The following is a 27,855-nucleotide window of genomic DNA, read 5'->3' as shown; positions in this document are numbered from 1 at the left end:
TAGTTATAAAAATCGTTGACCTAGCGTCAGCCATCCCAATTGACTTCCTAAAACAGAAAACATAGGGGTCAGTCCAGTGAGTGCATTCATAATGAAACCAATCACTGATTGGCTGAAGTTATAGTTGCTCGTGCGCACTGCTTTGGTGAGGGAGACGGAGGTCATAGGAGAGTCGTTGGGTAGGTAAATGAAACTGCAATAATTAGCTAGCTAGATAGGTAAAATAAATAAATGTGTCAACAAATAATTTAATCTGCCAATAATGTATTACGTCACTGTTGTTAGCTAGCTACTTGATTGAAAAATATCAATTAGCTAGCTATTACAGTAGCTAGTCAGTTTGCGATCCCGCTTTAGCTAAAGTTAGCTTGCTCGCTAACTAAGAAAGATAAGCAACAACATTGCTATAATAGGAGCTGAAAACTGATCACATTTTCCTGATGAAAAGGACGGACAGTTAGCTATCTACAGTAACTACTTAACTTAGTTTTTTTAAATGATTGCTATTTTTTAGCTTAGTCTTTGGAGGCGTGGTTGTCAGTGTGATGGCATGGGTGATGTTTATACTGTGACGTCATAAACGCCTACATGAACTGAACCTATTTATTTGGAATTGTTTTTCAAGCTCATGAATGATCTAGCTCTCCTAGTAGATAGCTACCGATCTGTCTTTACTTCATGATTTGTCATTTGTAACAAACAGCACACTGTTTGAACTGATTTTATTTGGAAAAAAAAAATAGTCTGAAATAGTCTGAATCTCTCAAGGGGGACAGAGATTTCTAGCGGCATTGGGGCTTTGAGGGAGAATGCTGCGCAGGACCGTCTCCTTCCCCATTGAGGTAATATCTAGTTATAGCTAGAATTCGTTCATATTGTGTCAACACAAAAATAAAAAATAGTGTATTGCTTTGGCAGCATTGGGTTATTTCAGTTTCATGTCAATAAAGCTCACCTGAATACTGTACTAGTAGTCTGCCATTTATCTTAACAGCCATTTATTTGTTAGCACGTTCAGAGATGTGTGTGTAGACGTAAAGCCTTTCAAGATTAAGTTGTTGTGGTTCTAATGTAGGCGGGGCGGCTGCAGCAGCTGGGTCTATTGGATTGTGCCTCCCATGGTGTGACATCATGCTCGGTGCTCGACCTCCCGTCTCTCCACCGAGGTCACCGGGGTTCACGACAACGGGGGGATGAGTGGCAGGGCCGGTACCAGGGGCCTGCTGAGGCTGGCCAATGGGAGGATGAGCGGCAGGGCCGGTACCAGGGGCCTGCCGAGGCTGGCCAATGGGAGGATGAGCGGCAGGGCCGGTACCGTGGTCCTGCCGAGGCTGGCCAATGGGAGGATGACGGTGGGTTAGTGGTCACACCCTCTTCTAATGGTGAGTACCGACTCGTAGGACAATATACAATCAATATACAATTTTGTCCAATTTGGATTATTTACCTTCTCAGCTCAGAGAGTGGGAAGTGGGGTGGATCTGGGGTCTCAGCTCAGAGAGTGGGAAGTGGGGTGGAACTGGGCTCTCGTTTGTGAGAGTGGGAAGTGGGGTGGAACTGGAGTCTCAGCTCAGAGAGTGGGAAGTGGGGTGGAACTGGGGTCTCAGCTCAGAGAGTGGGAAGTGGGGTGGAACTGGGGTCTCAGCTCAGAGAGTGGGAAGTGGGGTGGAACTGGGGTCTCAGCTCAGAGAGTGGGAAGTGGGGTGGAACTGGGCTCTCGGTTGTGCGAGTGGGAAGTGGGGTGGAACTGGACTCTCGGTTGTGAGAGTGGGATGTGGGGTGGAACTGGGGTCTCGGTTGTGAGAGTGGGAAGTGGGGTGGAACTGGGGTCTCTGCTCAGAGAGTGGGAAGTAGGGTGGAACTGGGGTCTCGGTTGTGAGAGTGGGAAGTAGGGTGGAACTGAGCTCTTGGTTGTGAGAGTGGGAAGTGGGGTGGAACTGGGCTCTCGGTTGTGAGAGTGGGAAGTGGGGTGGAACTGGGTCTCGGTTGTGAGAGTGGGAAGTGGGGTGGAACTGGGGTCTCAGCTCAGAGAGTGGGAAGTGAGGTGGATCTGGGGTCTCAGCTCAGAGAGTGGGAAGTGGGGTGGAAGTGGGGTCTCAGCTCAGAGAGTGGGAAGTGAGGTGGAACTGGGCTCTTGAGGTGTCAACCATGCAGTAGTAGTCAGATTCATTGACAGATCAGGGAAATATGTGTAACACATGGTCCCTCCTCTTTTCTGTCCCTGTCTAGGTAGCACCAGGGGACCCAGATGGAGGGATTTGTATACCAGCTCAGACCAGCTAAGGTGAACATACACACACACAGTTATAGCCATAGCCATAGCCTTCATCTATCTGCTCAAATCTGTGTGTCCACACATTTCGCTGCTCTGTGTGTGTGTGTGTTTAGGTCAGACTCAGTGGAAGATGATGTCTATGATTATGAAGGTAAGTTTTTCATTGGTTATTGGCTGCTCTTTACGACCAATTAAAAGGTGTGTGTGTGTGTGTGTGTGTTGGGGTGTGGAACGGAGGGGTGTGGGTGTCTGTTTTGATGTTTTGTGTGTGTTTCAGAGGGGAATGATGAGTCGGTCAGGCTGTACGTGTCAGAGGAAGAGAGGATCCTCAACTCTGCAGACCTGTAAGGGCCTTACACCCAGACGACTCTTAGCAAATCAAATTGTATTTGTGTCATATGTCCCGAATACAACAAGTGTAGACTTTTCTGTGAAATCTTACTCACGAGCCCTTTCCCAACAATGCACAGTTAAAAAGAAAGAATAATTTGCTACGAGGTTGCAAAGGTGAGGTAATATGTACATGTAGGTAGGGGTAAACATGACTAGGCAATCAGGATATATAATAATCTAATCAAACTGTATTTTTCACATGTGCCAAATACAACAAGTGTAGACCTTACCGTTAAATGCTTACTTACAAGCCCTTGACCAACAGTGCAGTTCAAGAAGAGTTCCAGATTTTTTAAATCAAATTAAAGTAAAAAAGTATAAAAAGTAACACAATAAAATAACAATAACGAGGCTATATACAGGGGGAACCGGTACCGAGTCAGTGTGCAGGGGTACAGGTTTGTTGAGGTAATTTGTACATGTAGGTAGGGGTGAAGTGACTATGCGTAGATTTAAAAAAAAAAAAAAAAAAGTTGAGATAATAAGCAGAGTAGCAGCAGCGTATGTGAAAGTGTGTCTGTGGCTTCAATATGTGTGCGTGTGAGAGTGTCAGTGTAGAATGGGTATAGTCCAATCAGTGTGCATAGAGACAGTACAAATGGGGGGGGTCAATGCAAATAGTCCGGGAAGCAATTTGATGAACTGTTCAGCAGTCTTATGGCTTGGGGAAAGAAGCTGTTAAGGAGCCTTTTGGTCCCAGACTCGGCGCTCCGGTACCGCTTGCCGTGCGCTAGCAGAGAGAACAGTCTATGACTTGGGTGGTTAAAGTCTTTCACTATTTTTAGGGCCTTCCTCTGACACCGCCTGGTATAGATGGCAGGGAGCTTGGCCCCAGGGATGTACTTGTCTGTACGCAATACCCTCTGTAGCGCTTTGCGGTCAGATGCCAAGCAGTTGCAATACCAAGAGGTGATGCAGCCAGTCAAGATGCTTTCAATGCTGCAGCTGTAGAACCTTTTGAGGATCTGATGGCTCACGGCAAATTTTCTCAGCCTCCTGAGGACGAAGAGGCTTTGTCGTGCCCTCTTCAAAACTGTGTTGGTGTGTTTAGACCATGATAGGTCCTTCGTGATCTGGACATCAAGGCTGTTGTGATAGCAGTTTGTGTACTTACTACTTTCTAAATTGTATGTTTGTAGGAGTTCAGAGGAGAGGCGTGATGTTCTAGCAGAGTTGGTGTATTCCCGAAGCAGACTGAAGCAATTGAACTCAGAGCTGCAGAGAACAGTAGAGGTAGCCGATGACAACAACACACTGCTACGCACCGAGAACACTGCCCTGCGCAACCAAGTCAAAGGGTAACCATATTAGCAACCACACACACTGCCCTGCACAACCAAGTCAAAGGGTAACCATATTAGCAACCACACACACTGCCCTGCACAACCAAGTCAAATGTAACCTTCAATCAGTCAGGCTGTTCATCATTATTTGTGTTTGTCAGGATGAAGCAGTCGATCCATGATGCAGAGCAGCTGATGGACGAGCTGGAGGAGATCCGGAGCCTATTGGTTGAGAAAGACGATGCTACGGGCAATCTGGAGGCCTACATCAAACAACTGGTGGTTAACCAGGAAGTGGTGTACAGCAATAGTAAACAATAAACCATCAGTGGAGGCTGCTGAGGGGAGGACGGCTCATAATAATGTATGAAACGGAGCAAATGGAATGGCATCAAACACATGGAAACCATATGTTTGATGTATTTGATACCATTCCACTGATTCCTCTCCAGCCATTACTACAAGCACATCCTTCCCAATTAAGGTCCCACCAACCTCCTGTGGAAACTATATATATATGTTAAAGGGGCGGCAGGTAGCCTAGTGGTTAGAGCGTTGGGCCAGTAACTGAAAGGTTGCTGGATCAAATCGCCGAGCTGACAAGGTAAATTTGTCATTCTGCCCCTAAAAGAAAGGCAGTTAACCCATTGTTCCCCGGACACGGAAGATGTGGATTTCGATTAAGGCAGCCCACCTCCTCTGATTGAGGGGTTGGGTTAAATGCGGAAGACACATTTCACAACTGACTAGGTCCCTATATATACACAGTTGAAGTAGGAAGTTTACATACAACTTAGCCAAATACATTTAAACTGAGTTTTTCACAATTCCTGACATTTAATCTGAGTAAAAAGTCCTTGTCTTAGGTCACTGAGGATCACTTTATTTTAAGAATGTGAAATGTCAGAATAATAGTAGAGAGAATGATTTATTTCAGCTTTTATTTATTTTGTCACATTCCCAGTGGGTCAGAAGTTTACATACACAATTAGTATTTGGTAACATTGCCTTTAAATAGTTTAACTTGGGTCAAATGTTTTGGGTAGCCTTCCACAAGCTTCCCACAATAAGTTGGGTGAATTTTATCCCATTCCTCCTGACAGAGCAGGTGTAACTGAGTCAGGTTTGTAGGCCTCCTTGCTCGCACACGCTTTTTCAGTTCTGCCCACACATTTTCTATAGGATTGAGGTCAGGGCCTTGTGATGGCCACTCCAATACCTTGACTTTGTTGTCCTTAAGCCATTTTGTCACAACTTTGGAAGTATTCTTGAGGTCATTGTCCATTTGGAAGACCCATTTGCAACCAAGCTTTAACTTCCTGACTGATGTCTTGAGATGTTGCTTCAATATACCTACATCATTTTCCTACCTCATGATGCCATCTATTTTGTGAAGTGCACCAGTCCCTCCTGCAGCAAAGCACCCCCACAACATGATGCTGCCACCCCTGTGCTTCACGGTACCATGTTCTGAAGGTGTTAATGGCTTGCAAGCCTCCCCTTTTTTCCTCCAAACATAACGATGGTCATTATGGCCAAACAGTTCTATTTTTGTTTCATCAGACCAGAGGACATTTCTCCAAAAAGTACGATCTTTGTCCCCATGTGCAGTTGCAAACCGTAGTCTAGGTTTTTAATGGCGGTTTTGAAGCAGTGGCATCTTCTTTGCTGAGCGGCCTTTCAGGTTATGTCGATAGAGGACTCATTTTACTGTGGATATAGATATTTTTGTACCGGTTTCCTCCAGCATCTTCACAAGGTCCTTTGCTGTTGTTCTGGGATTGATTTGCACTTTTCGACACCAAAGTAAGTTAATCTCTAGGAGACAGAACGCGTCTCCTTCCTGAGCGGTATGACGGCTGCATGGTCCCTTGGTGTTTATACTTGCGTACTATTGTTTGTACAGATAAACGTGGTACCTTTAGGCGTTTGGAAATTGCTCCCAAGGATGAACCAGACTTGTGGAGGTCTACAATACTTTTTATGAGGTCTTGGCTGATTTCCTTTGATTTTCCCACGATGTCAAGCAAAGAGGCACTGAGTTTGAAGGTTGGCCTTGAAATACATCCGCAGGTACACCTCCAATTGACTCAAATTATGTCAATTAGCCTATCAGATGCTTCTAAAGCCATGACATCATTTTCTGGATTTTTCCAAGCTGTTTAAAGGCACAGTCAACTTAGTGTATGTAAACTTCTGACCCACTGGAATTGTGATACAGTAAGTGAAATAATCTGTCTGTAAACAATTGTTGGAAAAATTACTTGTGTCGTGCACAAAGTAGATGTCCTAACCGACTTGTCAAAACTATAGTTTGTTTGCAAGAAATTTGTGGAGTTGTTGAAAAACAAGTTTTAATGACTCCAACCTAAGTGTATGTAAACTTCCGACTTCAACTGTATATATATGACAAATAAACCACCCAAGTGAACACATCTGATTTGACCAATCACCTCACCAACTGAGCTAATTGGTAAATGTGAAGTAACTTGGGAAGAAAGTATTGATAAAATGATGGTGAGAAATACGGTTTTCATCCCTCGTTCCGGCAGGAGAAAGAGAAGGAGATTTTGGAGGACCAGATCGAAACCATCGGCAGTGAGGTATGATGACCTAACTCTTGACCTTTGATCCTGTTAGAAAAGACAAATGGAACGTTTCACTGGCCAGCCAGTATGGAGGCATAATACACATTGTTGTCAAAACATAACAGAACTTTTCTATTCTATTCTCTCTTTCTGTCTGTCTGTTTCTCACCCCTAGATGTCCCGTATTATACCAGACAGAGCCACTGACAAGAAGAAGATCGTTAACCTCAGCCAGGCTCTACAAGCCTTACAGGTAACTCTCACACACTCGGGTGTCCTACCACCAGATCATAGGGGGGTTATTTTGGTCCTGGGAGGCCGCAGGATTTTTCCCAGCCCTACTAGTAACTAGTAACGTGTGTGTGAGAAACAGCTTCGACTCGAGGAGAGCAGACTCGCTTTGGATCACAGGGATGAGGTCCTACGTAAGGTAGGCGAAACCTACGTATTGAAGATGATGTTTACATTTGAATTATGCCCTAAATACCCAATAAATGTACACGTTTTTCTTTAGGCATGCCACATGGATTGCCAGTTTAAATGTGGTCCGTTGCAGTCTATTAGCTGGCTAGCCTTTGCTCAACATAACTCTTTGTGCACGTGTCTCCTTCAGAAGGACTTTGTAGTTGAGCAGCTGGGGCAGTCCCTTACAGAGTACTCCTCCATTGCACAGGTACATCACACACACACACACACACACACAGACATTTTACATATGCCTGATACAGACCTCACACACACACATATTTAACTGATATACACTCGGGGCTTTATGTGTGTGTGTTTCTCTGTTCTCAGGATCTGAAGGAGAAGATGAAGGATCTGCAGAGCCAACTGGCAGAGGCCCTAATGTAACAACTACACATACTACACACACATACATACACACACACAATCGTATCATCCCTCACGCACTCTCTAATTTTGTCACGTTTGTAATCGCTCATACCCTCTCTCTCTTTCCTCATGTCTTTCTCTGTCTGTAGTAATGGAGGAGAGGGGGGTTACATGGCGTTAGATGGAACTCTGTCTGCAGCCACTCAGCGCTCCATCTCTCTAGCAGAGGAACTGGGTCTACTGCCATGCATGATGGTGGGTCACATACACACACACGACTGATCATGGCTGAGTGTTTGTCTCCGCTGTGTGGTGATCAAGTAGTACTACAGGACAATGTGAGTAGGGTTAGGTAGGGATTAGCTGGGAGAGTGTTTTCGCACCAGTGAATGAGGACAGGCTGACCGTAATGGCTGGAATGGAATTTATGGAACAGATTAAAACATGTGGTTTCCACATGTTTGATACCGTTCCATGAATTCCTTTCCAGTTTTACAATGAACCTGTCCTACAGCTTTGCACACATACACACACACACACACCCTGGGGGAGAGACACTGTTGCTAAATGCGTGTGTTCACTTCCTACCCCAGGAGGACTCCTCAGATGAGATGCAGAGGGAGGAGAAGATAGAGGAGGAGCAGAGAGTGGAGGAGAGGGTAGAAAGACAGGCGGATGAGAAGAAAGAGGAGGTGGTTAAGGAGGAGAAACAGATGCTAGAGGAGAAGAGTGGTGTGTGGTCAGATATGGTGAGAGGTGTCCGAGCAGCAGGAGGTTTCACCCTGGGTTTCCTGGTTCCTCTGGGTGTCCTGGTCTCCATGGTCCCCGGCTGCTACGACCACTGTACAGGACTCGGCTTCACCAACACTTTCTGGTCTACAGCCAGATACCTCATACAGCCATACTGCAATGTGCACCACATAGGCCTCCCCCCGCTGTAATACACACCAGAGGGAGCTGGTAGGGGGAGCTATAGGAGGCTTATTGTAATGGCTGGAATGGAATTATTATCTACTTATCAACCTATACGCATATCTACCTACATAACTACGAACATTCACACACACACACTTAAACATGAATACACACACACACAATAATACAACTCAAACCCTGATAATCAACCCTTCCAGGCTGCTATGCTGCTGTCAACTAGGTGAAAGGTGAAATAAAACTAAATAAACTGGAATACGGCATCATACATGGACAACTAGTTGTATTTTAAATGGAAAAGGTAGAGAAGATTTTACAATGTGTATTTGTTTATTTGTTATGCACATTTTAAATGGACATTTTGAAGGTTGGACTCAATGTTGTTAATGTTTTGTTATTTTTTGTCTAATTTCTGTATAGTGTTCTGTACAGTACAGAAATTCACTGCCACGTCATGGTCTACTCTGTCATTTAATTATTTTATTCGTAACATTCTTGATTTCCCTGGTTTGAATTTCAAATATTATTTACATTTAAATAAAGAGACTTGTACAGTAAGGTCAAAGATTTTTGATAACTAACCCAAGATAGACTAGAGCCTGTCGTTTCCAATGGGAATAAATTAATCATAGTGGGTAGAACAAGCAAGGAGGCGGTCAGAGCTAAGCACGAGCTCGTGGGATTCTATTGGCGTGTTCTGGCATCTATTTGCATATGTCCGTTAGGGGACGCCTACTTTGAAGTGCAAGTGTACAATAACTCAAATTGCCCTTGCACTCCGAAACAAAGACATTTTTTAAACTTTGGTAAAGTATACAAAAGGCAGTTTAATCTGTTACAGATTGTAGTTTTGGAAACAGAAAACTATGGAGATCAAATGTTTCATTGATGAGAAAATTTGAAGAATGTTGGCCAAAATCTCATCTCGCTCCATCTCCCACTGGGCTTCTTCTCATCACCATCTTTGGTAGTGAGTGGAAACGCAATCCGGATGCTTAATATTTATACATCTTGTGAAATATTTGGATCATTGTTCTATATGTGGTGGTAACGTGTTTGTCTTTCCATTTCATGTCAAAATTTTGATGTAACAAAAAAAGTGACGAGAATGTATTTAGAGCTCGGCACTTTATAATCTTAAATCCCGCAAATGATTTACCTCTGGTTCATTCAGGGGGAAGAATAGTTTTGGGATAAACGCAGAAAATAGGTTTATAGGTTAACACAGGCTTAGGAGATCTTATACGTTTTGTTCTATGATATCATTAAATTAAAATCACCTTCATGAATTATGAAGCGTTTGTTTAAAATTACAAATATGCTTCAAAATTCACAAAAAGACGCCATTTAGTATGGTGCTGCAGCTAGCGACTGGAATGAGCTGTAATCAAGTTTTTATCTCAATCTCTTCATTCAAAGGCTCAATCATGGACACTCTTACTGACAGTCGTGGCTGCTTTGTGTGATGTATTGTTGTCTCTACCTTCTTTCCCGTTGTGCTGTTTGTGCCCAATAACGTTTATACCATGTTTTGTACTGCTACCATGCTATGTTGTTGCTTTAGGTCTCTTTTGTCGTGATGTGTGTTTTGTCCTATATTTATTTTTAATCCCAGCCCCCCGTCCCCACAGGGGGCCTATTGGTAGGCCGTCACTGTAAATATTCATTTGTTTTAGTTAAATAAAGGTTAAATAAAATAAATAATATACTATTGCTCTCTCGTTCCAAACTTCGCGAGATTATTCGTGCCTTGACGTCATCATAAAATGGCTACTCAATCAAAGGGATTATAAGGTATTGTCATTTTACACGTTTCTGTGCTTAATTTCTACATTTAATATGTTTCAATGGTATACGTATCCGTGTGATTACGCAACCGAATGCCCGGTTATTTTAAAACTTCCCCACGTAGTTTACCGCGTACTCGTCGCATTTCGAAATAAGAGCCCGTTGTTATTAACGTTAGCGCGCTCATCCTCGATAACGAAGTGGGCCTAACCTAGCTAAACGTCACATTAAGTAAATGGTTTCAAGCTCCGTAAACGTTTATCTGCCCAGTATACAAGAATAGTTATTGAATCAATGTCATTTGATATAATCATGGTAAAATAAAATGTAGCTGATTTGCGCAGATTCCTGTGGGTGCAATAAGCCATTGTAGGATTCGTGATGAACTTTTATTTTCAAAACGTTAACGTTACTCTGGGATCTACTGTGTTGCAACAAAGTACAATGATATTAGTGTTTCCGTAATGTGTATTAATTTCAATCACTTAATTTCATCCCAACAGAACAACACCTGGTATTTTCAACCAAACAATAACGCTATTATAAAGGGTGAGTATGTGTATTTATGTAAATGTCGCTATAATACTGCTGGGGGAGAGACGAGTAAAGAACCAACTAGAACAATGGCAATAGCTAGATGAATAGATAAAACAAATATTTTGGTAGAGAAAAGATGGACATGTACAAATGTTTTAAATATTCTTGATGAATGCTTGCCACCAATGTTCCTTATAGGACACATCACTGCACTCTACTCCTCTGTAAACTGGTCATCTCTGTATACCAGGCACAAGAACCAGTAGTTGATTTATAAAACCCTCTTAACCCCCCACCCCGGGTCGCTCATCTATTCAGTTCGCTGCAGTTAGCGACTGGAACGAGCTGCAACAAACACTCAAACTGGACAGTTTTATCTCAATCTCTTCATTCAAAGACTCAATCATGGACACTCTTACTGACAGTTGTGGCTGCTTTGTGTGATGTATTATTGTCTCTACCTTCTTACCCTTTGTGCTGTTGTCTGTGCCCAATAATGTTTGTACCATGTTTTGTGCTGCTACCATGTTGTGTTGCTGCTTTGCTATGTTGTTGTCTTAGGTCTCTCTTTATGTAGTGTTGTGTTGTCTCTTGTTTTGATGTGTGTTTTGTCCTATATTTTCATTGTATTTATTTTTAATCCCTGGTCCCTGTCCCCGCAGGAGGCATTTTGGTAGGCCGTATTTTAAATAAGAATTTGTTCTTAATCTACTTGCCTAGTTAAATAAACATTTTTAAAATGAAGTGAAACAGTAACATGGGACAAGGTTGTAAAAAGACTGGTAGTAATATATTCAATTAGCATAAAAGAGAAAGCTTTAAATAGTGCCAGAGGTTGGCCCTGTCATAGCCTGCACTGTCAGTGAAAAATTACACACAACCTCCTATGACATAAAGTTTTATTAGTATAGGTAAAGCACTAATAGTTAAACAACCCCATTGAAATGAATTATCCTCCAGGCAGTTTGACCCTGGCGTGAAGCAGTGATGTCACAGCAGGCCCACAGCGAGCACCTGTTGGAGCAGCTGCGTTGGCAGCGGGAAAGCAACGTTCTGTGTGACATCACGGTCGTTGTGGGCGACACACTGTTCCGAGCGCACCGTAATGTCCTGGCGGCATTCAGCGGGTTCTTCTCAGCACTGCCTGACAGAGGTCACCGGGTCACGACCCTAAACCCTGAGTCTGTCAGTGAGCAGGCCCTGGACACCCTGCTGAAATACATCTATACTGGAGAACTACACACTGACAGGTCAGTACATAACTACACTGGTGTGTACAAGGCTAATTTAGCAATAGGTGTGGAAACACTATTCACCAAATCAAAAGGTGTGTAAGCTCCCCTATTCACCAATTCCCCTGAATAATATGACTACACCACAATTTTAGTATCACAATAACTATGTATAATACATTATTGTTGTTCATCTGTTGTTATTGCTCTCGTTTATCTGTGGTTGACCATAACAGTGAGGAGTCTGAGGCCGTGCTGAGAGCAGCAGTGTTCCTGGGGATGAGGGAGGCGGAGCGTCTCCTGAAAGACAAAACAGACAGCCAACAGAAGACGAGGATAGAGTCAGCCCCACACACCCCCTCCGCTCCCTCACCCTCCTCCCCTCTCTTACCCCCCAGCCCAGAAGTAATCGAACCTCTGTCCTGCCTTTTTGGAGTGGGCTCTGTAGAGAAGGATGAGGAGAGGGAAGGAATGAGGGGGGAAGAGGAAGAGAGGGAAGATCCAGAGTACACCCCTCCCTCCCCAAGCCCCCCAACATCCCCCCGGAGAGGAGCCAGGAAGAGGAAGGGAAGAAAGCCCAAGGCCACACCTAGAAACCAGACCTCACCTGAAAACCAAACCTTGCCAAGTAACCAAACATCAGCTACCCATGACGACATCCCAGATGACGCAAAAGTCACCCAGCCCCAGAGGGGGAGAGGCAGGGGGAGAGGCAGGGGGAGAGGCAGGGGAAGGGGAAGGGATCTGTCGTTAGAAGCATCAGACCCTCAGATCGTCGAGGAGAACCAGACAGACCTCAGCCCATTGTCACTGAAACTTGTTAAGAGGAATAGGATGAGTAGTGGAGAGAGGAGAGGAGGAAAGAGAGGGAGGGGCAGAGGAAGAGGGAAACTGAAGGAGAACAGATCGAGCGATGGAGAGGTGAATGAGCGAAATTATGATAAGGGAAAGGCTGGGTTGAAGAACCAACAGGTGAAAGTGAAAAAGAAGCCGGTGTGTACGGAGTGTAACAATGAGTTCTCTGAGATCAGTAGTCTGAGGAGACACATGAGGATCCATAAAGGACTGAAACCTTTCCAGTGTCTCTTCTGTTCCCGAGCCTTCACACAGGGAAACCAGCTCAAGATTCACCTCCGCATACACACAGGTGAGATACACACATACACATACACACAAATACACACAGGTGGGACCCTAACTGTCTCTCTGCCTTTCTAGGAGAGAAGCCTTTTGCATGTTCTCAGTGTGACAAGGGTTTTACCCAGAAGTGTCAGTTGGTGGCTCACTGTAGAATGTACCATGGAGAAGAGAAGCCTTACACCTGTGAACAATGTGGGCTGCAGTTCACTACCTCATCTAACTACAAGATCCACAGCAGGTAGGAGGACTGTGTGGAAAGATGGCCTATTTGTGTTTATCTTTTTCCTTTTTTTTTTAAACCTTTTATTTAACCAGGTAGGCCAGTTGAGAACAAGTTGTCATTTACAACTGCGACTTGGCCAAGATAAAGTAAAGCAGTCCGACACAAACACAGAGTTACACATGGGATAAACAAACGTACAGTTAATAACACAATAGAAAAATCTATATACAGTGTGTGCAAATGTAGTAAAATAAGGGAGGTAAGGCAATAAATAGGCCATTGTGGTGAAATAATTATAATTTAGCATTAACAGTGGAGTGATGGATGTGCAGAAGATGATGTGCAAATAGAGATACTGGGGTGCAAAGGAGAAAGAGAAAAAAAAAGAACAATATGGGGATGAGGTAGTTGGGTGGGCTATTTACAGATGGGCTGTGTACAGGTGCAATGATTGGTAAGCTGTTCTGACAGCTGATGCTTAAAGTTAGTGAGGGAGATATAAGTCTCCAGCTTCAGTGTTTTTTGCAATTCATTCCAGTCATTGGCAGCAGAGAACTGGAAGGAAAGGCGGCCAAAGACGAGTATGCTTTGGGGATGAACAGTGAAATATACCTGCTCGAGCGCGAGCTACAGGTGGGTGTTGCTATGGTGACCAGTGAGCTGAGATAAGGCGGAGCTTTACAGAGAACAGACTTTTATAGATGACCTGGAGCCAGTGGGTTTGGCGACGAATATGATGCGAGGGTCAGCTAACGAGAGCATATAGGTCGCAGTGGTGGGTAGTATATGGGGCTTTGGTGACAAAACAGATGGCACTGTGATAGACTACATCCAATTTACTGAGTAGAGTGTTGAAGGCTATTTTTTAAATGATGCTAGACGGGCAGGCGGGTGCGGGCAGCGATCGGTTGAAGAGCATGCATTTAGTTTTACTTGCATTTAAGAGCAGTTGGAGGCCACGGAAGGAGTGTTGTATGGCATTGAAGCTCGTCAGGAGGTTTGCTAACACAGTGTCCAAAGAAGGACCAGAAGTATACAGAATGTAGAAGTCGACCGATTGTGATTTTTCAACACTGAAACTGATTATTGGAGGACCAAAAAAAGCTGATACCGATTAATCGGTATTTGTAATAATGACAATTACAACATTATGGCAGCCCAAACTGCTGCATATACCCTGACTGCTTGCACAGAACGCAAGAGAAGTGACACAATTTCCTTAGTTAATATTGCCTGCTAACATGAATTTCTTCTAACTAAATATACAGGTTTTAAAAAATATACTTGCGTATTGATTTTTAAGAAAGGCATTGATGTTTATGGTTCGGTACATTGGTGCAATGACAGTGCTTTTATGGCAAATGCTCTTGTAAAATCATCACCCGTTTGGAGAAGTAGGCTGTGATGCAATGATAAATTAACGGGCACCGCATTGATTATATGCAACGCAGGACAAGCTAGATAAACTAGTAATATCATCAACCATGTGTAGTTAACTAGTGATTATGTTAAGATTGATTGATTGTTTTTTATAAGATAAGTTTAATGCTAGCTAGCAACTTACCCTGGCTCCTTGCTGCACTCGCGTAACACATGGTCAGCCTACCACGCAGTCTCCTTGGGGAGTGCAATGTAATTGGCGTCCAAAAATGTTGATTACAGATTTGTTATGAAAACTTGAAATCATTCCTAATTAATCGTCCGACCTCCAACAGAATGGTGTCGTCTGCGTAGAAGCGGATCAGAGAATCACCAGCGGAAAGAGCGACATCATTGATGTATATAGAGAAAAGAGTTGGCCCGTGAATTGAACCCTGTGGCACCCCCATAGAGACTGCCAGAGGTCCGGACAACAGGCCCTCCGATTTGACACACTGAACTCTATCTTAGAAGTACTTGATGAACCAGACGAGGCAGTCATTTGAGAAACCAAGGCTGTTGAGTCTGCTGATAAGAATGCGGTGATTGACAGAGTCTAAAGCCTTGGCCAGGTCTTTGAATACAGCTGCACAGTATTGTCTTTTATTGATGGCGGTTATGATATCGTTTAGGACTTTGAGCGTGGCTGAGGTGCACCCATGACTAGCTCAGAAACCTGATTGCATAGCGGAGAATTGGGATTTCGAAATGGTCTGTGATCTGTTTGTCAACTTGGCTTTCGAAGACTTTAGAAAGGCAGGGTAGGATAGATATAGGTCTGTAACAGTCTGGGTCTGGAGTCTCTCCCTTTTAAGAGGGGGATGACCACGGCAGCTTTCCAATCTTTAGGGATTCCAGACGATACGAACGAGAGGTTGAACAGGCAAGTAATTGGGGTTGCAACAATTGCGGCGGATCATTTTAGAAAGAGAGGTTCCAGATTGTCAAGCACAGCTGATTTGTAGGGGTCCAGATTTTGAAGCTCTTTCAGAACATCAGCAATCTGGATATGGGTGAAGGAGAAGTGGGGGAGGCTTGGGCAAGTTGCTGTGGGGGGTGCAGAGCTGTTGGCCTGGGTAGGGGTAGCCAGGTGGAAAGTATGGCCAGCCGTAGAAAAATGCTCATTGAAAATTCTCTATTATCGTAGATTTATCTGTGGTCTTTCCTAGCCTCAGTGCAGTGGGCAGCTGGATGGGAGTGCTCTTATTCGCCATGGACTTTAGTGTCCCAGAACTTTTGGGAGTTTGTGCTACAGGATGCAAATTTCTGTTTGAAAAAGCTATCCTTTGCTTTCCTAACTGCCTGTGTATATTGGTTCCTAACTTCCCTGAAAAGTTGCATATCGTGGGGGCTATTCCATGCTAATGAAGTACGCCACATGATGTTTTTGTGCTGGTCAAGGGCAGTCAAGTCTGGAGGGAACCAAGGGCTTTATCTGTTCTTAGTTCAACATTTTTCATGCTTATTGAAGATGGTGAGAAAAGCACTTTTTAAAGAATAACCAGGCATCCTCTACTGACAGAATGAGATCAATATCCTTCCAGGATACCCGGGCCAGGTCGATTGGAAAGGCCTGCTCGCTGAAGTGTTTTAGGGAGCGTTTGACAATGATGAGGGGTGGTCGTTTGACCGCAGACCCATTACGGACGCAGGCAGTGATCGCTGAGATCCTGGTTGAAGACAGCAGAGGTTTATTTAGAGGGCAGGTTGGTCAGGATGATATCTATGAGGGTGTCCCTGTTTACAGATTTAGGGTTGTACCTGGTAGGTTCCTTGATAATTTGTGTGAGATTGAGGGCATCTAGCTTAGATTGTAGGACGGCATAATATGTTCAGCATATTCCAGTTTAGGTCACCTAACAGTATGAACTCTGAAGATAAATGGGGGGCAATTAATTTACACAGTGTCCAGGGTACAGCTGGGGGCTGAGGGGGGTCTATAACAAGCAGCAACACTGAGAGACTTATCTAACTGTGTGTGTGTGTGTATAGGAAGCACAGTGGAGAGAAGCCGTATGTGAGTTCAACTATCTAACTGTGTGTGTGTGTGTGTGTCCATATAGGAAGCACAGTGGAGAGAAGCCGTATGTGTGTGAACGGTGTGGGAAGGGTTTTGCCCAGGCCAGCACTCTGACCTATCACATTAGGGTCCACACAGGAGAGAAACCTTACCAATGTGACACCTGTGGGGTGGCCTTCTCCGTCTCTTCTTCTCTCATCACACACAAACGCAAACACACAGGTAACCCACTGAGGCAAGGAGAGTGTAAGTGTGTGAGCGAGCAGGGGTCCCTGTCTTCTCTGACCTGTGGTTGTCTGTGTGTTTTCCAGGTGAAGCGCCACACGAATGTCTGGTGTGTCAGAGGGCCTTCATTACCAAACGAGAACTCAACAAACACTCTCGCATCCACACCGGTGAGTCTACGTAATGCGCACATGTGAGAACCGACAATGTTGACTTCATCCAAGGGAAAAGATCAAATCAAAGTTTTTGGTAAATGGCACAGTGAAATGCTTAGTTACAAGCTCTCCTCAACCGTGCAATACACATTTATAAAACAAATACAAGTTATAAAAAGTAGTAAAAGAAGAAAATAGTAATGTTTGCAATATATCACAGTAAGAGTATACAGTATAGACTATGGAATGTGCTAAAGTGGGGAGTGACATGGTTGAGCAGCTTAGGTAAATAAATAGTAACAGCAACGGAGTGAGTGAGTGACAAGCACGAAGTGTCCAGCTGTCAAATACATCACTGTCTGTTAGTTATTAGTATATCTACTGTGTTCTAGAAGGGTTTCTGCCCTGGAGTGGAGAGAGTGAGGAGGAAACACAGGTTGGAGAGAGTGAGGAGGAAACACAGGTTGGAGAGAGTGAGGAGGAAACACAGGTTGGAGAGAGTGAGGAGGAAACACAGGTTGGAGAGAGTGAGGAGGAAACACAGGTTGGAGAGAGTGAGGAGGAAACACAGGTTGGAGAGAGTGAGGACGAAACACATGTTGGAGAGAGTGAGGAGGAAACACAGGTTGGAGAGAGAGGGAAGAGGAGAGAGGGGTGTAGGTATTTAACAGGATGAAGAAGAAGAAGGAGGGATAGCTTATTTGGAGTTTATAGATATGGCCCTTTGCTTTTCATGACTATGTGACTTGACCAGGAAAGACTCCTGGCCCTAGTTGTAGAGAATGAGGGGATATGTGCGGTGTGTGTAGGTGGAGATCCAGCTGTTAAGCAGCGTGTGACATGTGAGCTGTGTGGAAACACCTACGCTGGCATGAGCAGCCTGAAGAAACACCAAGAGAGACAACACTTAGGTGAGATTCTGTCTGTCTGTGTCTTCTATCTTTTTTACCATCTACACTGCCTTGTAAAATTATTCTTTATTTTATTGTGTTACAAAGTGGGATTAAAAAATAAATACATTGTCCAAAATCTACACAATACTTTTGTTCAAAAAAATGTATTTAAAAATGTAATTGCTAAAATATAGTATTCGCTTCTTGACTGAAGGAGCTGAATACGTACATGTTAAAAGCACATTTGGCAGCGAGAGATATTGCCTCAAATGTGAAGAAATCCAAGGGTTCTGAATACTTTTGCAAGGCACTATACAGTGCATTCGGAAAGTATTCAGACCTTTTCCACATGTTGTTACGTTACAGCCTTATTCTAAAATTGAAGGACAACCATCTCTGCAGAACTCCACCAAACAGGCCTTTATGGTAGTGGCCAGAAGGAAGCCACTCTTCAGTAAAAGTCACATGACAGCCCACTTTGAGTTTGCCAAAAGACACCTGAAGGACTCTCAGACTGAGAAACAAGATGCTCTGGTCTGATGAAACAAAGATTGAACTCTTTCGGCTGAATGCCAAGCGTCACGTCTGGAGAAAACATGGCACCATCCCTACGGCATGGCGGTGGCAGCATCATGCTGTGTGGATGATTTTCAGCGGCAGGGAATGGGAGACTAGTCAGGATCGAGGGAAAGAGAGAGATCCTTGATGAAAACCTGCTCCAGAGCGTTCAGGACCTCAGACTGGGGGCGACAGGTTCACATTCCAACAGGAAAATGACCCTAAGCTCACAGCCAAGACAACACAGGAGTGGCTTTGGGACAAGTCTCTGAATGTCCTTGAGTGGCCCAGCCAGAGCCCGGACTTGAACCCGATTGATCATCTCTGGAGAGACCTGAAAATAGCTGTACAGCGACACTCCTCATCCAACCTGACAGAGCTTGAGAGGATCTGCAGAGAAGAATGGGAGAAACTCCCCAAATACAGGTGTGCTAAGCTTGTAGCGTCATACCCAAGAAGACTCAAGGCTGTAATCGCTGCAAAATGTCATTCAACAAAGTACTGAGTAAAGGGTGTGAATACTTATGTAAAATTTCGTTTTTTTAAATGTACATTTTCAATAATACGTCATTATGGGGTGTTGTGTGTAGATTGGTGAGGGGGGGGTTAACAAAATGTAGAAAAGGTGGAGGTGTCTGAATACTTTCCAAATGCACTGTATGCATAATAATCTATGTTATAAAGGTTTTGTATCATTTCAGCTTGTAGTTTTGAAAGTAGTGCTCACGAGCCAAAACAGGCCCCTGAAAATGGTTTACTATTGTGTACGTCATCCATTTTGTATGATATGTTACGTTCTGCAATTCGCATGATATGTTACGAATTCCAACGCGTACAATATGTTACAAGTTTGTAAGTGCTTAAGATCTCGTTCAATCTCTTTAACGTGTGTGTGTGTGTGTGTGTGTTCTCCAGTGGATGTTCCAGAAGGTGCTCTCCACCACAACATTCCTATTGATCACCAGGGAATGATCTCCCGTGATGCGCCCAGCCCTGTGCCTGAGGAACCAGACAACACCGACCCCGAGGAGCCAGACAACCTTGAGCCCGCGACACCTAACTTGAGCCCTAACCCTCTCTGTGTTCTAGTGGAGCAGCTGCATACATCTTCCCTCTCCTTCTCTTCCCCAGTCTCCCCCGCCGAAAATATAGAGCAGATCATCATCATTAGAACATTGGACAACGACCTCTGCCCTGACCCCTAACCCAGACCCTAACGTTACTCTTTCAGGCCTGGAGTCAGCCCGCCGATTCAACTGGATCACATATGATTCAGCTGTAGTCAGATATAGAACTGTGTGAATAGTGACGATGTTGATGTCATGTAATTCTCTCCATCTCCGATCTAAAATTATTTTATTTTTCTGGTGTGTTTTTAATTGCTGTATATAGTTAAGTGAGATAGTCACTGAGGACCTACCCCACAGAAGAGCCAGGCTCACCGTATGCTGGCTTGCATTCCTCTGATGGTTCTCTGTTCATTGTTCTGGTTTTAAACCCACGTCTCAGTAACATGGGGCTTATAACCTCTAAGCTAGAGGTTATGTTGAGGTTATGTTGAGATAGGATGGATATTTATGAAAAGTCTAAATTTTTTTCTTCTTCAAATAAACAGCTTTATTTTTTATTCTGAGGAATAAATATCTGAAATCTCTGGGCTTTCTCATCCTTTCCACAACATTTCAGTATCTTTATAGATGCACCACTAGGATGTAATTTCACCTTTGAACATTTTACATCATTGTGGATTAAAGAGAGGTAACGTTTTTAAATAGTGTTGATTTTTAAAAAACAATTTCAGAGAATTCATTCTAATGAATGTTGGCGCACGTTCTCCCCTTGCATTTTTGTTTTCCCAGCGCATGTTTTGCCATAGGAACGTAAACATTTTATTCTCATCCTAGGCCTGGTTTTGTTATATTCGCAGCTAGCCTAGTTTCTCTTCTATGGGTATTTTATTTATTTATTTTCTATTTGATCTTTATTTAACCAGGCAGTTAAGAACAAATTCTTATTTTCAATGACTGCCTAGGAACAGTGGTTTAACTGCCTTGTTCAGGGGCAGAACGACAGATTTGTACCTTGTCAGCTCGGGGGTTTGAACTTGCAACCTTCCGGTTACTAGTCCAACACTAACTACTAGGCTACCCTGCCGCCCCAATCTGTCTGCCAAGAAAAATAACTACCAGCCAATGGAACATTTTAGAATTCCTGCATGAGACGGAGGGGAAGACGGTTAGGTTCGCAGTATCATGCACAGTTCATTTTCTACTTGTACTGGTGTTCACTTCCTTCACAAATGAGCTTAACCAACCCCAGCCTGTCTCTACATTCCGTAGGGACATCACACTCACTCTGTCCAGACCCCTCTGAGACAACGACTCAGTTACAGGTAGCTAGGTCATGTTTACTGTTGAGACAATACATAGCTTGCATTGGCTGCATTCTAACAAAAGTCTCAAGTGGGAACCTCTTCATCTGCTCTGAGAAGTGAGTGAATAGGAAGCATGGAAGCACAGGGATATCATGTTTTCACCTGTCTCGTTCTCTGATCATTGCAGGTAGAGGAAGTCGAGATATTGAGATGCACACGTGTGTTGTTGATTTGACAGGTTTGGACTTGAGGTACAACTGCATCACGGACGAGGGGGAGAGACACCTCGCTGACCTCGAGGTACTGTTCACATATATTGGAGGTTGATGAGAACACAGGTGGGTGTGTATTAACCTGTGTGCTATTTGTGTCAGGAGAATGTGCGTCTGCGCTCTCTGGACCTGATGTGTGATGACATTCAGACAGATGAATACATCACCAAGAGTTTATGTATTTATACATTAATTATAAACACTGGAGTAGCTAAAGTGCCTTCAGAAAGTATTCATACCCCTTGATTTATGCCACATTTTCTTGTGTTACAGCCTGAATTCAAAATGGATTAAATAAATTAAAAAATCTCACCCATCTACACAAATTGCCCCAAAGTGAATACATGTTTTTAGAAATTGTTGTAAATTTATTTGAAAATGAAATACAGAAACCCAGTGGTGATGTTAGCATGTAAATCTTGTTGGGGCAAACAACAAAAAAATGTGGGATGCATGCCAGCAAAAAAAATATAAACGTCATATAACAACACTATTTGACGCATTAAATAAGCGTTTAATTTGACACATCAAATAACACAATTCTATTATAGAATGTTGTGTGTGCTGAATTCGTACGTGCAAGCCAAGCACCACAACTACTAACATGTGTTTACAATACCGTGTTGGTGAAAATAGACCAAATTATTAGGGTGAGGCACATGGGCCTACTAACGGCTTACTACACAACATACACTTAGTATTACCTTCTTAGCTACAGTATACATTTCTCCCTCGCATATTTAATCATTTATGCAGCAGCATACAAGACATTTTTGGACTCACCTTGTGAAGGTGGTGCAGCGGTCCTATGTGGGCAAATTTTGCCATCAAACTTTGTCATCAAAGTCTGGCATTCTCTGGATTTAGGGTGGTAACTCGGGAAAAAAACACAGCCACTCTATTGAATAGCAGGCTCATGTTCGTGGTTTCTTATCCATTGAATAGCAGGCTAATGTTCGTGGTTTCTTTGCAACGCTTGCAGTAAGCCAACTATTCCTTCCAAACCACTCATTGTTGAATTTGCGATTTCCAACTTTTTGTGTAATCTTTATGTACAATGGCCGATGAGCACCGATACATTTTATCTGTAATTTCTCATAATTATTTATCTTCATATGACAAGGATTAAAAAGGATTTTCCAGTAGATTGTCGACTTGATGACAACTGATGATCACTGCTAGCTAAGACTTTGAAAGTAAGATATTGATCAGTCCAATCAAAGCTACTGTTGATATAACGTGATTTAATGTCATTGTATCTGTGGCCAATGACCTTGAGCCTTCTTGGATGGGCACTTCTAATATAACTCTATGGCAGAACCAAAGGGGCAAAATTTTCGAGCTCTAACTTTAGAATTGCGGATGACGTACTGTCCCATGAGTGACAGAAAACTAAGACAATCATGACAGAAAAATGAGCCAGGCGCAACACTGTATTTTCTGCTGGCTAGCCCCACCACCACAGAAAGCACTGAGCTAGGCTGAAACACCTGCATTTAGGAGCTGCATTACTCAAGAAAGCAAAAAAGAGACCATGTTTGTATGCGGATTTATTAACTCAATGACATTTATTTAAATGTATTTTTTACATTGTTTGCAAACTGATATGTGACACATATTAATGCCAAAATAACAAGCAAAACAGCCAAACCCATTATTATTTTTTACCTAATAGTGTGGTGCTCAAAACGGGTGGGACTCTGCCCGGAATGACGAATGAATGAATGAATGACCACTGATCAGGGTGTTGTGAGCTGTTATAACTTCTCAAGGGATATGTTCTGTGTTGGACTGTGATGTTATGCCTTACCAGGAGTCTGTTAATGTCTGCCCCCTAACAGAAGGCCATTGTGTTCTGGAACTGTTTGTTACTTGTATAAAACAATATGATAGTATGATCACCTCCCACTATATAAGGGACATGGAACCATTTACTCTTGGAGCTCCTTCCCTGACTGCGATCAGAGAGGGATCTACAGCTTGCAGCTGGTCGTATTTATTAAAGATTCACTATTATGATGATAAATTAGTCTCTGCCTAATATTTGGATCTAATTTTCCACAACATTTGTTGTCGTGACCCGGATGAGAGCGACCTGACTTTTTGACCCGTTTCGCTCGGCTTGAACCCAGACATCCCTCTGGCCACAATTAATAAGATAAGAGACCTTATTTAAACATCTCTGAAGTACTGTCTGTTTTCCAGCTGAGCCTTAAAGGTAAAAGATCTCCTGTCCTCCTTATCCATGACATTTTGGGGTTCATTTTCCCTTTAAAAATGAATCACTATTATGGAATTAAATTAGTCTCTGCCTAATCTTTAGATTTAATTTTCCACAACAAGGGTTTCATCTGTATCTCTCTTTTCATCTCTCTGTCTTAGGAGGAGGCAGCAGGCCAGATGTCAGATATGCCCCCCACAAGTGCACTCATAATTACTCACACCATACACCCCTCCTCTATTTATCTCCTCTGCTCAGTAACCGTGTGACTCGCTGAGGTTCTGAAGAACAATGGAACCTTGGAGATTCTGGACCTGGTGTCCAATCACATCGTAGATGACGGTGTCCTCAGCCAGGCTATCGCCCTGCCCACCTGGTCCACTTGGACAGGATCTAGCTCCAACATATCCTGCCTGACATCTCCAAACACGCCAGCCTGTTATCCACTTTAACCACAAGCGGCTGGGCACCGTGTGCCAGGAACTGGGATGCCTACTACGGCGCAGCTACGCTCCCTTGTCCTCAGCCACAACCCACTGGACCTCAGTCAGCTACGCTCCCTTGTCCTCAGCCACAACCCACTGGACCTCAGTCAGCTACGCTCACTTGTCCTCAGCCACAACCCACTGGACCTCAGTCAGCTACGCTCCCTTGTCCTCAGCCACAACCCACTGGACCTCAGTCAGCTACGCTCCCTTGTCCTCAGCCACAACCCACTGGACCTCAGTCAGCTACGCTCCCTTGTCCTCAGCCACAACCCACTGGACCTCAGTCAGCTACGCTCACTTGTCCTCAGCCACAACCCACTGGACCTCAGTCAGCTACGCTCCCTTGTCCTCAGCCACAACCCACTGCACCTCAGTCAGCTACGCTCCCTTGTCCTCAGCCACAACCCACTGGACCTCAGTCAGCTACGCTCCCTTGTCCTCAGCCACAACCCACTGCACCTCAGTCAGCTACGCTCCCTTGTCCTCAGCCACAACCCACTGGAGTCAGTCAGCTACGCTCCCTTGTCCTCAGCCACAACCCACTGGACCTCAGTCAGCTACGCTCCCTTGTCCTCAGCCACAACCCACTGCACCTCAGTCAGCTACGCTCCCTTGTCCTCAGCCACAACCCACTGGACCTCAGTCAGCTACGCTCCCTTGTCCTCAGCCACAACCCACTGGACCTCAGTCAGCTACGCTCCCTTGTCCTCAGCCACAACCCACTGGACCTCAGTCAGCTACGCTCACTTGTCCTCAGCCACAACCCACTGCACCTCAGTCAGCTATGCTCCCTTGTCCTCAGCCACAACCCACTGGACCTCAGTCAGCTACGCTCCCTTGTCCTCAGCCACAACCCACTGGACCTCAGTCAGCTACACTCCCTTGTCCTCAGCCACAACCCACTGGACCTCAGTCAGCTACGCTCCCTTGTCCTCAGCCACAACCCACTGGACCTCAGTCAGCTACACTCCCTTGTCCTCAGCCACAACCCACTGGACCTCAGTCAGCTACGCTCCCTTGTCCTCAGCCACAACCCACTGGACCTCAGTCAGCTACACTCCCTTGTCCTCAGCCACAACCCACTGGACCTCAGTCAGCTACGCTCCCTTGTCCTCAGCCACAATCCACTGGATGGACCTCAGTCAGCTACGCTCCCTTGTCCTCAGCCACAACCCACTGGATGGACCTCAGTCAGCTACGCTCCCTTGTCCTCAGCCACAACCCACTGGATGGACCTCAGTCAGCTACCCTGCTGAAAACAACTGCATAGGCCAGCCCAGATTTCAAGCTGGTTCATGCTGGTCAATTGCTGGTCAATTCTGGTCTGACCAACATGGTCTAACTGGTTAGGCTGGCCGACTAGCTGGTCAAGCTGGTCTGTAAAAACAGGCCCAACATTATCATATTTCCCAGCATTCTTTATTGCAGTTAGATTTTTTTGAATAGTTTTTTTTCAATATCTGTATTTTTGCATGTACATTGATTGTTTATTTTGTCAATTAATTTATATTATGCTACACTAAGACAAATATCTTAAATGTTTTTAAACTAATGCACCTGTTGTTGATATGGTTGTTCCAGTTTAGGTGGTCTCGTTCACCCATCATTCCAACCCTGGCAGTCATTCTGAATGCAGATTGTGAGTAAATAAAATATTTTAGATATCCCCACTTTGGCTGGATTCCAATCAAAATTAAACATCATTTTTCAAGCACACATATACACATTCACACCTAACTGTCTCCTTTCTCCCAGCTTTAAGGGAGTTGTTCAGTGGGGCAAAAATGTATTTAGTCAGCCACCAATTGTGCAAGTTCTCCCACTTAAAAAGATGAGAGTGGCCTGTAATTTTCATCATAGGTACACTTCAACTATGACAGACAAAATGAGAAAAAAAATCCAGAAAATCACATTGTAGGATTTTTTATGAATTTATTTGCAAATTATGGTGGAAAATAAGTATTTGGTCACCTACAAACAAGGAGGACACATGAGGACGCATCAACCTTCATCTCTCCCGAGCCCGAACGGGAGTTGTAGCGATGAGACAAGATCGTAGCTACTAAACAATTGGATACCACAAAATTGGGGAGAAAAAGGGGTAAAAATAAAAAATAAAATAAAAAAAATAATTATGGTGGAAAATAAGTATTTGGTCACCTACAAACAAGCAAGATTTCTGGCTCTCACAGACCTGTATTAATGGCACCTGTTTGAACTTGTTATCAGTATAAAAGACACCTGTCCACAACCTCAAACAGTCACACTCCGAACTCCACTATGGCCAAGACCAAAGAGCTGTCAAAGGACACCAGAAACAAAATTGTAGACCTGCACCAGGCTGGGAAGACTGAATCTGCAATAGGTAAGCAGCTTGGTTTGAAGAAATCAACTGTGGAAGCAATTATTAGGAAATGGAAGACATACAAGACCACTGATAATCTCCCTCGATCTGGGGCTCCACGCAAGATCTCACCCCATGGGGTCAAAATGATCACAAGAACAGTGAGCAAAAGTCCCAGAACAACACAGGGGGACCTAGTGAATGACCTGCAGAGAGCTGGGACCAAAGTAACAAAGCCTACCATCAGTAACACACTATGCCACCAGGGACTCAAATCCTGCAGTGCCAGACGTGTCCCCCTGCTTAAGCCAGTACATGTCCAGGCCCGTCTGAAGTTTGCTAGAGAGCATTTGGATGATCCAGAAGAAGATTGGGAGAATGTCATATGGTCAGATGAAACCAAAATATAACTTTTTAGTCAAAACTCAACTTGTCGTGTTTGGAGGACAAAGAATGCTAAGTTGCATCCAAAGAACACCATACCTACTGTGAAGCATGGGGGTGGAAACATCATGCTTTGGGGCTGTTTTTCGGCAAAGGGACCAGGACGACTGATCCGTGTAAAGGAAAGAATGAATGGGGCCATGTATTGTGAGATTTTGAGTAAAAACCTCCTTCCATCAGCAAGGGCATTGAAGATGAAACGTGGCTGGGTCTTTCAGCATGACAATGATCCCAAACACCCCACCCGGGCAACGAAGGAGTGGATTCGTAAGAAGCATTTCAAGGTCCTGGAGTGGCCTAGCCAGTCTCAAGATCTCAACCCCATAGAAAATCTTTGGAGGGAGTTGAAAGTCTGTGTTGCCTAGCAACAGCCCCAAAACATCACTGCTCTAGAGGAGATCTGCATGGAGGAATGGGCCAAAATACTAGCAACAGTGTGTGAAAACCTTGTGAAGACTTACAGAAAACGTTTGACCTCTGTCATTGCCAACAAAGGATATATAACAAAGTATTGAGATAAACTTTTGTTATTGACCAAATACTTATTTTCCACCATGATTTGCAAATAAATTCATTAAAAATCCTACAAAGTGATTTTCTGGATTTTTTTTCTCATTTTGTCTGTCATAGTTGAAGTGTACCTATGATGAAAATTATAGGCCTCTCTCATATTTTTAAGTGGGAGAACTTGCACAATTGGTGGCTGACTAAATACTTTTTTGCCCCACTGTATATGCAGGATAACCATCTACCTGCTCTGCCCAGATTGCTTCCTCTCCTGCGCCACCTGGTGGTTCTACAGTTGAATGACAACTCTCTGGGAGACCCTCCCTACCACGTCTTTCAGTTAGGCCTCAAGGCTGTAATGCTCTACCTAAAGGAGACTGGCCTCGAGCTCCGCAACGCCATACAGCTAATACACAAACACACTTACACGTCTTACATGCAAATAATGGAGTTTTGTCACTCCCCTCATATGATGAGTAGTACCATTGCCCTAGACCAGAGGTTCCCAAACTTTTTCACTCAGGGCCACTGATAGAGGAATTCTAGATTCCTATGTATTTTGTAACCAAAACCAAATTCGCACTCGTTTCTAATTCATTAATGAGGTGTAAGTTCATTAATTATGCATGAAGTAGATCGAGACCAGTCTTAAAAGCCAAAGGTAACAGCGTTTATTTCAAGAGAGTACTAAACGCATACACACATT

General features: G+C 43.9%; 2 protein-coding genes and 1 long non-coding RNA gene across 17 annotated transcripts; 2 read left to right on the top strand and 1 right to left on the bottom strand.

The window, feature by feature from the left end:
• Positions 1–25: 25 nt before the first annotated feature.
• On the top strand, positions 26–8,682 carry LOC118369880 (uncharacterized). Of its 3 annotated transcripts, none has more exons than XM_035754671.2 (15): positions 26–179; positions 769–842; positions 1,076–1,382; positions 2,230–2,284; positions 2,389–2,426; positions 2,553–2,619; positions 3,808–3,966; positions 4,113–4,230; positions 6,504–6,554; positions 6,715–6,792; positions 6,913–6,969; positions 7,156–7,212; positions 7,338–7,390; positions 7,526–7,631; positions 7,970–8,682. In XM_035754671.2, the coding sequence occupies exons 2-15, from the start codon at positions 810–812 to the stop codon at positions 8,315–8,317; spliced, it is 1,527 nt and encodes a 508-aa protein (XP_035610564.1). In that variant the 5' UTR covers positions 26–179; positions 769–809; the 3' UTR covers positions 8,318–8,682. The 3 variants fall into 3 exon arrangements, with proteins under 3 accessions (XP_035610564.1, XP_035610550.1, XP_035610558.1); XM_035754657.2 differs by having other exon boundaries at positions 27–179; positions 7,153–7,212; XM_035754665.2 differs by having other exon boundaries at positions 33–183; positions 7,153–7,212.
• A 589-nt stretch (positions 8,683–9,271) lies between these two features.
• LOC118369871 (myoneurin-like) lies at positions 9,272–20,153 on the top strand. 11 transcript variants are annotated; one of them, XM_052502275.1, is made up of 10 exons: positions 9,272–9,356; positions 10,601–10,646; positions 11,595–11,884; positions 12,103–13,013; positions 13,085–13,244; positions 16,712–16,890; positions 16,980–17,063; positions 17,441–17,704; positions 17,858–17,959; positions 19,415–20,153. In XM_052502275.1, the coding sequence occupies exons 3-10, from the start codon at positions 11,622–11,624 to the stop codon at positions 19,702–19,704; spliced, it is 2,253 nt and encodes a 750-aa protein (XP_052358235.1). In that variant the 5' UTR covers positions 9,272–9,356; positions 10,601–10,646; positions 11,595–11,621; the 3' UTR covers positions 19,705–20,153. The 11 variants fall into 11 exon arrangements, 9 of the variants coding, with proteins under 9 accessions (XP_052358235.1, XP_035610542.2, XP_052358233.1 ...); XR_008101627.1 differs by lacking the exon at positions 9,272–9,356 and adding an exon at positions 10,021–10,103 and having other exon boundaries at positions 17,441–17,673; positions 19,415–19,462; XR_008101623.1 differs by lacking the exon at positions 9,272–9,356 and adding an exon at positions 10,021–10,103 and having other exon boundaries at positions 17,441–17,708; positions 19,415–19,462.
• A 3,556-nt stretch (positions 20,154–23,709) lies between these two features.
• LOC127916158 (uncharacterized) lies at positions 23,710–24,661 on the bottom strand. 3 transcript variants are annotated; one of them, XR_008093643.1, is made up of 4 exons: positions 24,493–24,661; positions 24,179–24,313; positions 23,999–24,133; positions 23,710–23,953 (listed from the first exon to the last, which is right to left on the bottom strand). It is a non-coding gene; the product is annotated as an uncharacterized LOC127916158 (long non-coding RNA). The 3 variants fall into 3 exon arrangements; XR_008093644.1 differs by having other exon boundaries at positions 24,224–24,313; XR_008093642.1 differs by lacking the exon at positions 24,179–24,313 and having other exon boundaries at positions 24,448–24,661.
• Positions 24,662–27,855: the final 3,194 nt, after the last annotated feature.

The sequence above is a fragment of the Oncorhynchus keta genome, chromosome 4, assembly GCF_023373465.1.
Source record: "Oncorhynchus keta strain PuntledgeMale-10-30-2019 chromosome 4, Oket_V2, whole genome shotgun sequence".
Taxonomy (NCBI): Eukaryota; Metazoa; Chordata; class Actinopteri; order Salmoniformes; family Salmonidae; genus Oncorhynchus; species Oncorhynchus keta.
Note: the sequence above shows the minus strand (reverse complement) of the source record. Positions and strands in the feature narration are given on the sequence as shown.

Bases quoted from the DNA above. Each gene is read 5' to 3' on its own strand.
- LOC118369880 (XM_035754657.2), top strand. From the start codon at position 810: ATGCTGCGCAGGACCGTCTCCTTCCCCATTGAG. The intron at 6,970-7,152 runs GTAGGCGAAACC...TGTCTCCTTCAG, and splicing joins GGGATGAGGTCCTACGTAAG to AAGGACTTTGTAGTTGAGCA. The intron at 7,391-7,525 runs GTAACAACTACA...CTCTGTCTGTAG, and splicing joins CAACTGGCAGAGGCCCTAAT to TAATGGAGGAGAGGGGGGTT.
- LOC118369871 (XM_052502275.1), top strand. From the start codon at position 11,622: ATGTCACAGCAGGCCCACAGCGAGCACCTGTTGGAGCAGCTGCGTTGG. The intron at 13,245-16,711 runs GTAGGAGGACTG...GTGTCCATATAG, and splicing joins AACTACAAGATCCACAGCAG to GAAGCACAGTGGAGAGAAGC. The intron at 17,705-17,857 runs GTAGGTATTTAA...CGGTGTGTGTAG, and splicing joins AGGGAAGAGGAGAGAGGGGT to GTGGAGATCCAGCTGTTAAG.